Source organism: Dasypus novemcinctus, chromosome 4 (assembly GCF_030445035.2).
Source record: "Dasypus novemcinctus isolate mDasNov1 chromosome 4, mDasNov1.1.hap2, whole genome shotgun sequence".
Taxonomy (NCBI): Eukaryota; Metazoa; Chordata; class Mammalia; order Cingulata; family Dasypodidae; genus Dasypus; species Dasypus novemcinctus.
This window is the reverse complement of record NC_080676.1, coordinates 53,003,755-53,017,662: the sequence shown is the minus strand read 5'-3', so window position 1 is coordinate 53,017,662 and position 13,908 is coordinate 53,003,755. Positions and strand designations below refer to the sequence as shown.

General features: G+C 38.4%; 1 protein-coding gene across 2 annotated transcripts in view; it reads right to left on the bottom strand.

The window, feature by feature from the left end:
• KCNMB2 (potassium calcium-activated channel subfamily M regulatory beta subunit 2) overlaps positions 1-13,908 on the bottom strand; it is a 267,751-nt gene that overhangs the window by 38,164 nt on the left and 215,679 nt on the right. For both annotated transcript variants that reach the window (XM_071214633.1, XM_058295367.2), the window contains exon 2: positions 8,961-9,083. In XM_071214633.1, the coding sequence (XP_071070734.1) occupies positions 8,961-9,016 (56 nt within the window). In that variant the 5' untranslated portion in view covers positions 9,017-9,083. The remainder of the gene's footprint in view (positions 1-8,960; positions 9,084-13,908) is intronic.

The following is a 13,908-nucleotide window of genomic DNA, read 5'->3' as shown; positions in this document are numbered from 1 at the left end:
CAATTTGTCCTATCAGTTATCAAGATGTATAATATTATAATGCTAAAATTTATAAGCTAAAGTGTTGTTTGTCATGAGGTAGACAAAAGTGATCAATGGAGCAGAATAGAGATCAGAAATATACGTATGCATATGTGAAAATCTGCTATATGAGACACATATTTTTTGAGATTGACAGGGAAGGGATAAACTATCCAATAAATGGTGCTGGAGCAATTGATTATCCATATAGAAACAAAATGTTATACTTCAATAAATTTTTTTTAAATGAAAAAAAAGTGTCTACTTCACACCAACACACAAAAGTTAATTAAAGAATTAAAATGGTTAATTTAAGAATTAAATGGTTGAAATGGCATGATATAGGGGCAAGGATAGACATACTGATCAATGGAACTGAATTGAGAGTTCTGATATAGATCCTTGCATATACGGTCATCTGATATTCGACAAGGCCACCAAGCCCACTCAACTATGGAGAGAATGGCCTCTTCAACAAATGGTGCTTAGAGAATTGGATATCCATATGCTAAAAAATGAGAGAAGATTACCAGCTCACACTTTATACAAAAATCAGCTCAAGAAGGATCAAAGATCTAAATATAAGAGCCAAGACCATAGAGACCTTGGAAGACAATGTAGGGAAGCATCTACAGGACCTTGTAATAGGAAATGGCTTCATGAATTTCACACCCAAAGCACAAGCAATGAAAGAATAAATAGATAAATGGGACTTCCACAAAATTAAAGTCTTTTGTACCTCAAAGGAGTTTATTAAGAAAGTGAAAAGACAACCTACACAATGGGAGAAAATATTTGTTAACCATATATCTGACAGGATCTTTTTTTTTAAAAAAGACTTATTTATTTATTTCTCTCCGCTCCCCGTCCTCCAGCCATCCACTCTCTGTGCCCCTTCACTGTGTGTTCCTCTGTGAACGTCTCCATCCTTAACAGCGGCACTGGGAATCTGTGTCTCCTCTTGTTGCGTCATATTATTGTGTCAGCTCTCCGTGTGTGCGGCATCATTTTTGAGCAGGCTGCACTTTCTTTTGCACTGGGCGGCTTCCTTACGGCTTTCCACACTTCTTGCACGTGGGGCTCCCCTATGTGGGGGACACCCCTGCGTGACACGGCACTCCTTGCATGCATCAGCACTATGCATGGATCAGCTCCACACGGGTCAAGAAGGCCCTGGGTTTGAACCTTGGACCTCCCATGTGGTAGGTGAATGCCCTATCCTTTGGGCCAAGTCCACTTGCCTGACAGGTTCTTAATATTCAACATATATAAAGAAATCCTATATCTTGAAAATAAAAAGGCAAATAACCCATTCAAAAAATGGATGAGACTTGAACAGATACTTCTCCAAAGAAGAAATACAAATGACTAAAAAGCACATGAAAAGATGCTCAACATCACTAGCTATTAGGGAAATGCAAATCAAAACTACAATGAGATACCATCTTATACCCATTAGATTGGTGGCTATTGAAAAAACAGGACTAGAAGTGTTGGAGAGGATGTGGAGGAATGAGAACACTTATCCACTGCTGGTGGGAATGTAGAAGGTTTCAGTCATTGTGGAGGACAGTTTGGCAGTTCCTCAAAAAAATAGCTATAGATTTGCCATATGACCCAGCAATTCCATTGCTGGATATATACCCAGAAAACCTGAAAACAAGGACACGAACTGATATATGCACACCAAATGTTGATAGCAGCATTATTCACTATTGCCAAAAGTTAAGTCAACCCAAATGCACATCAATAGATAAATGGATAAACAAAATGTGGAATACACACACACACACACACACACACACAATGGAATACTACTCAGCTCTAAGAAGGAATACAGTACTAACACATGGGATAACATGGATGAATCTTGAGGACCTTATGTTGAGTAAGGCAAGCCAGGCATTGAAGGACAAATACTACATGACCTCTCTGATATAAATTAAGTAAATCAAGCTGTCTCAGAGAGCTAGAGACTAGAAGATAGGCTTATAGGAAATGGGGGGGGGAGAGAGGAAGGTTGTGGGCTGACACCTACATGGGCGAAATCTATGTAAAGTGGAGGTAAGTAGTTGTACAGTCAAGGGATAAAACAGGGGCTTAGGAATACTACTGAGTAAGGCTTTGCAGGCTTAAGGGGGGCTAGGGATGGGAAGATGGGTCAGATGGTCCATGGAATTGGGGAGGAGGGTTTGGGTGAAGCAGGAGAACATGGGAGATTGTTAGGTATGTGGTTGAAACTATAATGTTGAGAAAACTCTTTAGAAAATATAATAAGGAATGGTTACTGGTTTAAGGTGTTTGAAGGGGAACATTTGGCACAGGGAGCACCTGGGGCAGGTTCTAGAGAATGTGTGAGTGCTCATCTTGTCATAGTGTGTTGTATCATTGGGTGGAGACCCATACAATGACAGGGAGGTGTTCTACCCCCATCCTGGGGTGGTCTGATGTTCTCAAACAGACGGGAGGTTGTCTCCCAAGAGCATGGGTGGCTCCTAACAGGGGAGGATAGACTCGTGTGTCAAGCCCTCAGCATTGTTGAAAGTATTTATGAATCTTGTCCTTCAAGCAGTGAATCTTGATTGGTGCTATGGGTCCCAAGGGGAGGGCAGAGAGGACTAGAATAGATGGAAGAGGGGGTAACTGAGGGGGAAATGGTAATGTTCCACAAAATTGTGCAACGATGGATATGGGCTATGTTAAATTTCACCAAAAATTGATACAAGTGTATAGTGTAAAATGTAAACCATAAAGTAAACCATAATGGAAACATGGTTAATAGCTATGCTTCAATATCTGAACATCAGCTGTAGTAAATATAATATCCACATGTAAGAAGATCATTGCTGTGGAAGGGGGAAAAGGGTTTGATATTGGGTACATGGGAGACCCCATATTGTATGTGACTTTACTGTGATTTAAAACTTTTTAGAAGACATAATAGAAAAATAATAAAAAAAAGATGTAAACACAGAGGAAGGAATGGAAGAGATTGCCTTGCTACTGTACATACAGGGCAACACCTATTACAAAAGTGATAAAAGACAAAACATCAAAAAAAGTTTTACGATATTTTTCATTTTTTAATATCCCAATTTATTTTTTACCTTATTTTAGTTTTTCTAAATTATTATGTATTCTATTTGTGATCTTTAAACCTATCATTATGATTTCATTTTCCTACTAATTGAGTTTGCAATATAGTAAGCTTCATTTTTGAAGATGTTTTGGATCACAGAGGGGTTCACCTTTGGCAGGGAAGAATCACTGGTGTGGGGTGTCATTGATGGGGTTGCATGGCGGGAGGGAAATCTCCAGGGCATGCATATAGGGTATATAAATATGTTCGGATATTTGTTGGGTACTGTAGTAGGTAGAGTTACACATGACAACAGAGGGAGTGCTGAGTTCCCATCTAGGGGAACTCTGTTGCATTCCCCAATGGAACAACAACAATCTCCCAAGTGCAAGGGCAAAGACCAGTGAAGAAGGATGGCCCACTGACAGGCCCTTGATACTGATGACTATGCTTATCAGCCTGTGTGCTTGAAATTTCAACTAGGCCTAGAGATTCAGGGTGCCCAAGAGTTACCTCTTGAGAGCCTCCATGTTGCTCAAATATGGCCACTCTCTAAGCCAAACTCAGCATGTAAATGCATTATCTTCCCCACAGCATGGGACATGGCTACCGGGGATGAGCCTCTCTGGTGCGGAGAGATTACTATCAATCACCAGCTGGTGATACAACTAGAAAAAGACCTTGAATAAAAGGGGGAAATGGTAAAGACAAATGAGTTTGTATGGCTAAGAGACTTCAAAATGAATTAGGAGGTCATTTCAGTAGGATCCCAGAGATAGCCAAGGTAGATACTATCCCAGGTAGTTGTGCTCCTGAGGGCTACAGAGACACACAGCTTCTATGGTCATGGCAGATGGCTCTGGAGTTCAATGCCTTGCTAGTGGGCCCTCCTCTGGAATTTGTGCTCCTGAGTGTGATGGAGTTGGACTCAGATGTGACCTCTCTACACATGTCTCTTCCTTCATTTTTACTAAACCTGTGGTTGGTGCTGGGGTTGGTGTATGCTCAGGGGAGACTTGAATCTCTGTACTGTCTATGTGCCAGCTGGGCCCTGAGATTCAGCAGAGTTTCAACACCTATTCTCTGGTTCGTTGCTCTTATTCAGGTCAGCTAACAGGTTGGTGAGAATGGTCAACCACCACACCAGGGAATGGAGAAAGTCTACAACTGCAAGCAGGAAAATCACATTCATCAACCATGTGAGATCTAAGCCCCGTCTTGATTTAGAAGTGGAGTGGACATTGCCATCCCAGGGCCCACAAGACTGAGGAATATAATATGATTAGAGTAGACTTACTGGTATTCAGCTATAGAACTATTGGGACTCTAGCAATGGAAAAAATTTTATCATTGTGGAGACAGTGGCCATATGAGTTGCTGAGGGCAAGGAGAGGGAAGAAGAGGTGTGATATGGGGGCATTTTTGGGACTTGCAGGAACAGATGCAGAACATTATATATCATGCCATAACCCACTGAATGGACTGGAGAAGAGTGTAAACTACAATATAAACTATAATCCATGCAGTGTAGCAGTGCTCCAAAATATATTCATCACATACAATGAATGTGCCATACTGATGAAAGAGGATGTTGATGTGAGAGGAGAGGAGGGAGGGGAATAGGGTATATGGAAACCTCTTATATTTTTTGATGTAACATTTTGTGTGATCTATGTATCTTTTAAAAAAAGACAATAAAATGATAATCAAAAAAATGAAAAAAATAAACCAGAATTAAATGTGAAAGGCAAAGCCATAAAATATTCCAAAAACCATATAGAAAAACATCCTTTTGAACTTGGCGTAGGAAAGGATTTTAAAAATTTCAAAAATTTGCTAATTTAGAACACATTAAAATTAAGAATATCTATTCATCAAAAGACATCATAAAGAAACTTAAAAGACAAGCCACAAACTGGGAGGAGATATTTGCAAGACATGTGACTAACAAAACTTTGATCTAGACTTTTATGAAGAGCTCCTACAACTCAGTAAGAAAAAAACAAATAAAATCCAGTAGAAATAGGCCAGATATATGAAGAGACACTTCAGTGAAAAGCACTAAGAAATAGGCTAGATCTCATTATTAACCTGAGAAATGAGGATTAAAATCACAATATTCTTCAGATTGGTGAAAATTAAGAAGCCTAAAACTCTAGGTGAAGATGTAAAGCAATGGGCAGTTACATTTTCTGCTGCTTTGGAAAGCAAATGTCACTACTTGGTAAAGTTGAAGCTGTGAATTCTTTTAAACTAACTACTCCTATCTTATATATTTACTCCAAGAAATGTTTGTACATGTGCACGAGATATGAGTGAGAATTTTTATAGCAGTATTATTGGTAACATTGAAAAGAACTGGGAATAATGCAAATGCCCATCATCAGTGAGCTGGATGAATAAGTGGTAGTTATTCCTACAATGGCATGCTACACAGCAGAGGAAATGAGCTACAGCTCCTTGCATCAGCACTGATAAATCATAGGAACATACTGTTTGGTGAAAAAGCAAGCTGCAGAAGAATACATATGGCATAATTCCATTCACATAAAATCCTCGAAATTAAAAAGTAAATAATATATTGCTTAAGGATTCAAAAGTTATAAGCATTGAATTGAAGAAAAGCAAGGGTGGGGGGTGGGCTAGGAAGGAGGGAAGCATCTTCAAGGGCTTCAAAAATGCTGATTGTTTTATTTTTAAACTAAATGATGGGTATGCAGGTGTTCATTATATCATCATTCTCAGTACATTAACATATTATTATAAATATTCTTCTGTATCAGTTCAATATTTAATAAACCAACCCAAAGAATATTTGATAAGCAGTCATCTTAATTTCTAAAGTAATTTCCAAATTTTGCCACCTGGAATTTAGCAATTTTGTAAAATGTGAACTTATTTTACAAAGACATTTGCTTAGAGAAGAAAAAATATTCCTTCACATTGTTGGTTCTGTGGACTGGGAGATGAGAGTAGAAACCAGTGATTTGCATACAGATGATGATCAGAGAAGACTGATAGCTTTGAATTAAAATAATGAAAAAATGACTCTGATTTCCTCTGAGCAATGAAACATTTGGCTTCACAATTATCAGTGGCCTTTTCCTTCCATTTCATTTTTCTGTCTGTCCTTAAGCTGGTTTATTGGTGTTTTACAGCTTAAGGGATCCCAGGGACTCCACTATCTGAGAAGTTTGGCTCTAGTCTTGGGACCAGGCAGAGAGGCATGGAGCCTTGGATCTTTGGCTGCCCAGCGTCAGGATGTGCTGTGAAAACACAGCTGGTGAAGCCAGGACACACACAGAGGCCAGGTTTGCAGAATGAGAAGAAACTGAGGGTAGAACAATTACCAGCAATTCTGGTCAGTGCTGCCAGACAACGTAGTTACTTTATTCCAACTAATTTACTTGAGAAATCTAATTATCTCGATTCATTATCAGCCATCACTGTCTTCAATATACCATGTTCACGGCCTCCAAGAGCATTATAAGTAGAGCAATACTCTTTAATGCTGTTTGAAGGGAATAATAAAATGTGTCTTGTCCTCTAAGAGTTTGTGATTTAGTCAGTAAAGATGAAGAGGTGGACAAGAGAGAAGGTGCAGACAGATGAACAACATTAAACTAAGGGTACTGGCTTAGTGGCAGATTCTATTGCTTGTATTCATTGGATTCATGTATCCGTTTGCCTCCTTTGACTTTGTAGGCCAAAGCCAGGCTGACTAATTTCCTAAGCTTTGGCACCCCATCCATAAATAAAACTTGTTGAGAATCATTTTCTTATATTCAAGATGTTAATTATTTTAAATCCCATAGTTACTGAAGTCATACTGTGAAAATTAAAAAATTGAAGTAGTAGTTAAGGAATCATAGAAACTTCTTGATACATAATATAAAGCTAGTTATTTGCTCCTTTCAAATTCCATGAATATTGCCAATGTGTTTATTTTCTCCTTTGACTTAGAATAGTCAACTCTCTTTTAACATAGATTTCCACTGTGGGCTGACAGGTCACTGCTGCTCCAAATAGTTCATGTCTGACAGGAGGGTATGAAGAGCTGTGTAGGCCATGTGGGTGCAGGGAAGAGAGCATATGCTTGCCTCAAATCCTGATTCCATCACTGGCTAGTTGTTGAACCCTTGGAAGTTACTTAAAAATCTCTAAGCCTCCACTTTCTCATCTGAAAAATGGGCATAATATTTTCTAAATTATAAATTAAAAGAGAACATTTTATGTAAAATGTGCAGCAGTACATAGTAATCGATCATTAAAGTTAATCTCTTTGTTAGTAATATAATAGCAAAGTGATTTAGGGAAATCATTTTATGAGAATAATAGAAGTTGAATTTTTAACTTTTTATTCTTTATTTAAATTTATTTATTAGTTGTTTTTTTAGGAAATGAAATTACATAAACTTATGGAATTTTGAAATGTCACATGGAATTTCAGTCACAGTCAAGATCTTCCTAAAGATTCAACTTAGTTGGCTTGAAAGTAAATGAAAAATAATTTGATTACACATTGAATGAAGGCCTTTGAAAATCTAGAGATGAACAAAGAACAAATTTTGAGTTGATCTTCTTGGTGTCATGATAATCATAGGAACTTTTGTAATTTTAGTTAAACATTACATAATTATTTTTCCACAAATAAGGTAATATGACACATAAATAGTGTGGAAAATAGTGAAGTGACAAATGTGCTTCCCCTTCCAGGCTTTTTCCTATGTGTATTTTTCATGTCTCCAATGATAATTTGTATGCAATCTTTCAACTTGCCCTTTTCAGTTAGTATTATGTCAAAGCATTTTAAAATGCTAAATAATATATTACATTCTGTAATTTATTTAAAATTTTTTCTATTGTGAATATTTTGATTTAAAAAATTTGCTGTAGCAATTATGGTGAAGAACAACTTTGCTTTCAGAGATTTTCCAAGGGGTTTTATCTGTAGGGAAATTTAGAATTAAAAAAAAAATAGAAGTGTCCAGCACCATTTATCATTCCTGATTTCTATCAGTTTCTGCCTGATGTGAACCTTGCTTAATTGCATTATACAGGCATAGGGGCTTGAGTTTAAAATTACCTTCACCAAATCCAAGTATTAGTATAAGCTTAATAAAAGACAGGGCCCAATGAAGAAATAGAGAGACAACAAATAGAAGTAAGATATAAAAAACAAAGTATTTAAAAATGCTAGAAAAGTTTCTTAAAACATTTATTCTCTAAATCCAAATTGCAGGGCTGGACTAAGCTGTGTAATAGTCATTTTGTCTTTTATTAACACTGCTTTTGTCCTTTAATCTTTCTTATTATTCTCTCATTTCTCCTACCCTCTTTCTCATTCCACTCCTTGCCTGTAGACGGCACTTCCAAAGATTTGAGAGCTCCATGGGTTTGTCCATCCCCTTCTCATACTGTTTCTGCTTCTCTTTTCTTTTCATTACTTCTGTCAATATTTGTTGAATATCTACTTTGTGCCAAATCCAGGGCTTAGTGTTGGAAATTCAACGGTGAGTAGGTCGAGAAGATAATGAGGATGACGGCAGTGGGCATGTTCTCTGAGTGAATGGATAGCTGAAGGCAGAGCTGGAGTTACCTAAGTAAAGGGTGTACAGATGCATGTGTGAAGGGCATTTCTGACAGCAAACAGCTAAGCTCTGCAGTGGCAGTGAGCAAGGAGAGTGCAAGGAGGAGGAAAGTCAAAGTGTCTGAAATACTACTCCCTAAGTGCAGGCCCCTTCTTACGTTAACACTTGCAAAACCCAAAGCGCAGTTGCCTAACGCTTTCCTGTTGGCATCCTCTCGGGAAAATCAGGTGAACTGATTCTGAAAAGCCCCAGGGTTCCAGAGCCTTTACCTTTTCTCATCATGTCTGTACGATGAAGAGGTACGTCCACTGGTCCATATAAACATCTTAGGGAATGTTGGTCCAGGAGCTCCTTTCCTTATGGTGGAAGTCCTGGAGGAATTGTGAAAAGACCTAGAAGAGATACATACTCCTGTTATATCCATTACTTTAAGTTTTGTTAACTCTGCGTCAACAGAAACCTGTAACTCTCAGTGGATTGCATCTCTTAAATAAGGCCAAGTTTCTAGATGCCTTGGGGCAGTGGTTCTCAAACTTACCTATATATTCCTATACAACTGGACATATTTTCAAAACACCAAAGCCTTGATCAGTCCCTCAGAAATTTGCAATTTTTTTGTTTTTTTTTTATAGCTCTCTAGGTTTTCTAATGCACTGTTAATATCGAGAGCCACTGCATTAGGGGAGCATGATTTTCTAATTAGTGTTAGGATCATATTTTCCCCAATATATCTCCTCCAAAATAATAATTTTGGTTTCAAACACTGTAATACACTTAATTTTTTTTCCAAAAAATTTGGTTCAGATACTAAAAGAGTTATTTCTTCTTTCCTCTTCAAACTATTTTCTTTGATGCTGACAGATGTGACATGTTGGTGATGCTACCTCATCTTTGAAATGTGCTTCACTGTTGCCAGTGGGTTTGGCCCATGGCACTCAAGAGTCTCTGCCTGAGAAAATATCACAGGAGCAATAGCAGCAGATAATCATGACTCTTAGAAGCCAGAGTGATATGATCCAGATATTACAGAAATGTTGTGTTCTTTTGATTATGATGTGGCTTAGGGAGAATATCTTTCATCTCCAAACACAGCACTAAAAAGAGTTACCCAGTACTTAAAAAAAATTTTTTTTAACTTTTTAAAATTGAAATATATCACTCGTACATAAATATACATAAAAAATAAATGCATAATAGTTGTGAACTTAAAAAACAAACATATAACATCAAACAAACATATATAACATCTCACCCCACCACCAATAACTTGCATTGTTTTTAAGCCTTTTTAACTAATGATTAAAGAACATTATTAAAATATTACTACCAAAGAAAGTATTTTTCCCCCAACGAATCCAGCTATTATTATCTTTATATCATTTATATATGAACATACATGAACAATTAAGTGTATAGTAAAAGTTGTGAACTTACAAAGCAAACATGCATAACCTCATACGGGGGTCCCATACATCGACCCTCCACCTACACTTGTATTGTTACGAGATGTTTGTTGCAAACTATGAAAGAACAGTGTCAAAATCTTACTTCTAAGCATAGTTCTTATCTTACATTTGGTGTGTTTTTCCCCCACCCCACTCTATTATTATTTTTTAAATATATTTTTTATGACAGAAGTTGTAAACTTATAAAACAATTATGCACATGTGCAGAATTTCCAAACAACATCCAAAACAATGTGGTGTGTCATTTGCTACAGATAAAATAATATCATCTGATTATTGCCATGTCCATAGCATACATTTGGCTCACTTTTTCCATACTGCCTCAGGATCAACATAGTACATCTTTTTGCATAGATGCAAGAATATTATATTATTGCTACTAACCACAGTCCATAGGTCACTCCAGCTGTATTTTTCCCATGCTTCTCCACATTGCTAACACCCTGCAGTAGTGATATACATTTGTTGTAGCTCACCAAGGACACTTTAATTTTTTTTACAAAGGACACTCTTGTATCTGTACCATCTACCACAATTCTCACCCACTTCTTGGTTTACTGTATTATCCAGTTCCTAGATTATTCTCAACCATTCTGTCAATTGGCAGTTACATAACTAGACTACCATTTTCAGTCACATCCCCATTTATAAACTAGCTGTTACTCACTGTATGTTACCATCCATTCTATACATTTCCACACTTTTACAGTAAAGCTAATTAAAACTTCTACATACATTAAGCATCAGTAGTTCACTCAGTACTTCTCTTATCTCCTTTAAAAATCTACCACCTACCACAAGGTCTTGAAGATATTTTCCAATAATTTCTTCTGGAAGTTTTATGGTTCTTGCTTTTATTTTTAGTTTTTTTGATCCATTTTGAGTTAATTTTTGGATAAGGTGTGAGATAGGGGTCTTCCTTCCTTCAGCTATGGATGCCCAATTCTTTCAGCACCATTTGTTGAATGGATTGTTCTGCCCGAGCAGTGTGAGTTTGACAGGCTAGTCAAAAATCACTTGACCATACCTGTGAGGGTCTGTTTCTGAACCATAAATTTGGTTCCATTGGTCTATTATGTCTGTCTTTAGGCCAGTATCATGCTGTTTTTACCACTATAGGTAGGTATTATGATTTAAAGTCTGGAGATGAGGGTTCACTTTTCCTTTTTATGATGTTTCTGGCTAATCAGGACTCCTTACCCTTTCAAATAAATTTAATTATTGTGTTTTCAATATTTTCTTTAATGCTGGTGGAATTTTTATCAGGATTGCATTAAATCGATATATCAATTTGAGTAGAACTGACATCTTAATGATATTTAGTTTTCTAATCCATGAGCATGGAATGTTCTTCCAGTTATTTAGGGCTTTTTTGATTTGTTTTAACATTGAGTTGCAGTTTTCTGAATACAAGTGCTTTACATCATCGGTTAAATTTATTCCTATTTGAGTTTTATCTGTCATATTTTATTTTCACCACTCTTTTGACACTTATAATTGCTTTAATTGATATAATCTTCATTTCTAGATTCTCTTCCAGGCCTCTCTCTCCTGTCTTTTCTTTTCAGGTTCTAGCACACCCTTTAGTATTTTCTGAAATTCTGGTCTCTTGCTTAGAAATTCTCTCAGGTTCTGTTTATCTGTGAATATTCTAATTTCACCCTTATTTTTGAAAATCTTGCTGGATATAAGATTCTTGACTGGAAGTTTTCCTCTAGTAGTATCTTAAATATATCAGACCACTGTCTTCTTGTCTCCATGGTTTCTGGTGAGAAATCCGCACTTAATCTTACTGGATATCACTTATATGTTATGCATTGCTTTTCTCTTGCTGTTCTCAGAATTCTTTGTCTGTCTTTGGCCTTTGACATTCTGATTAGTATTCTATTTGGATTTTTTTGGATGAGAGTACATTGTGCTTCTTGGACAGGGACATCTATGTCCTTCAATGGGCTTGGGAAATTTTCTACCATTATTTCTTTAAATATTCCTTCTGCCCCTTTTCCCTTCTCCTTCTGGGACACCCATGACACATTTGTTTGCATGCCTTTTGCTGTCATTTAGTTCCTTGAGACCTTGTTCAATTTTTTCCATTCTTTTCTTCATCGCTTCTTTTGTATGTTCACTTTCAGAGGCCATTTCTTCAAGCTCACCAATCCTTTCTTCTGCCTCCTCAAATCTGCTATTATATGATTCCAATGTTTTAAAAATTTCATTCCCATAAGATCTGCTATTTTTCTATGTAAGCTTTCAAATTCTTCTTTGTGCTTATCCAATGTCTTCTTAATATCCTTGATCTCTTTAGCCATCTCATTGAATTTATTAAGGAGATTTGTTTGAACATCTATAATTAGTTGTCTCAACTCCTTTATGTCATCTGGAGGCTTATCTTGTTCCTTTAACTGGGCTATATCTTCCTGGTTCTTGTTGTAGATTGTAATTTTTTGCTGGTGCCTTTGCATCTGGCTTACTAGAATATTTATTCTGGGTGCAGTTTTTCTCTTTAGTTTAGGGCTTCCTATCATTTCTCCCTTGCTGGTTGCCCAGTAGAAGCCAAGCATGTAGTTGGTGCTGTAAGCTGTGGAAGCTCAAGCTGCCCTCATTGCACCAGGGACCAACGATGCTTCTTCCAACTTTCTCCTTTGCCAGGGATAGGGACAAAGTCACAACTATGCGGAATAATCCATGTGCAGGCCTAGACTGTAGTTGCCCAGAGAGACTGATGAATCTTCACACCCCTTTCTTCCGTGCCTGGGGCAGGTTTGGAGCTGCAAGTGTGGGCAGTAATCTATGCAGTGCAGGTCCTAAGATGACCGCAGTTGCCCTGGTAGACTTCTGATTTTCAGTCAGTGCCAGCCAAAGTTCCCTGCAGTTATCTATATAGACTGGTGCAGGGCTCCTCAGCCTCCTCCCTACCAGAGGCGGGGCTGAAACCTAGCCTAGGGCTGTAGGCTGATCTGCGTGGAAGAAACTGGTTCCTGCGGACACAGAGAGCTTCAGTCAGCCCAGCTTCCCCTCAGGTTGGGGGCAGAGGCAGAATGGCAGTTACTGGCCATTTTCTGACTTGGGCTGGTTCTCACCTCAGCCGTTCCCAGGGTTATCTCGTAGCCAGCCAAGTCTCCCAATCTGTAGCCGAATTGCCAGCCAACTGTCTCCTCCTCCCCTTTTCTGGGAAATGGAGCTTCCAATTCCCATCACACAACAGCTCCTGGGGCAGCTCGGACCACCAGAGCAGGATAATCACTGACCTCCATGGCTTGGCCAGTAATTTCCCAGAGAGGCTGGTGCAGGTCTCCGTATCTTCCTCCCTGCTGGAGGTGGCACTGGGGCCTAGGCTAGAGCTGCAATCTGATCTGGATGGGAAGAAGCCGGTCCCCACCAGCACTGGGATTCTCAGTCTGCCCCACTTCTCCTTGTGCCAGGCATAGAGTTAAGATGGCAGCTCCCAGCCTCTTTCTAACCTGACAGGCTCAAACCTTAGCTGTTCTCAGGATCATACTGTAGCCAACTGAGTTTCCTCATCATAGTTGAAATTGGTGTCCATGTCTTCCTTCCCCATTTTGGGGAAGTGGAGCTTTCAATTCCAGCCCTGGAACAGATCCCGAGGCGGCTTGTGCCTCCAGTGGTGGATGGGCACAGGCCTCCTTGGTGTGGAGCGCTCTACTTATGCGTCTTCTCTGCAGATGGGCATCTCCTTCTTCCACTCCTTCATGTATGTTGCAAGATGCTCTTCTGGCCTCCCAGAGCCCCA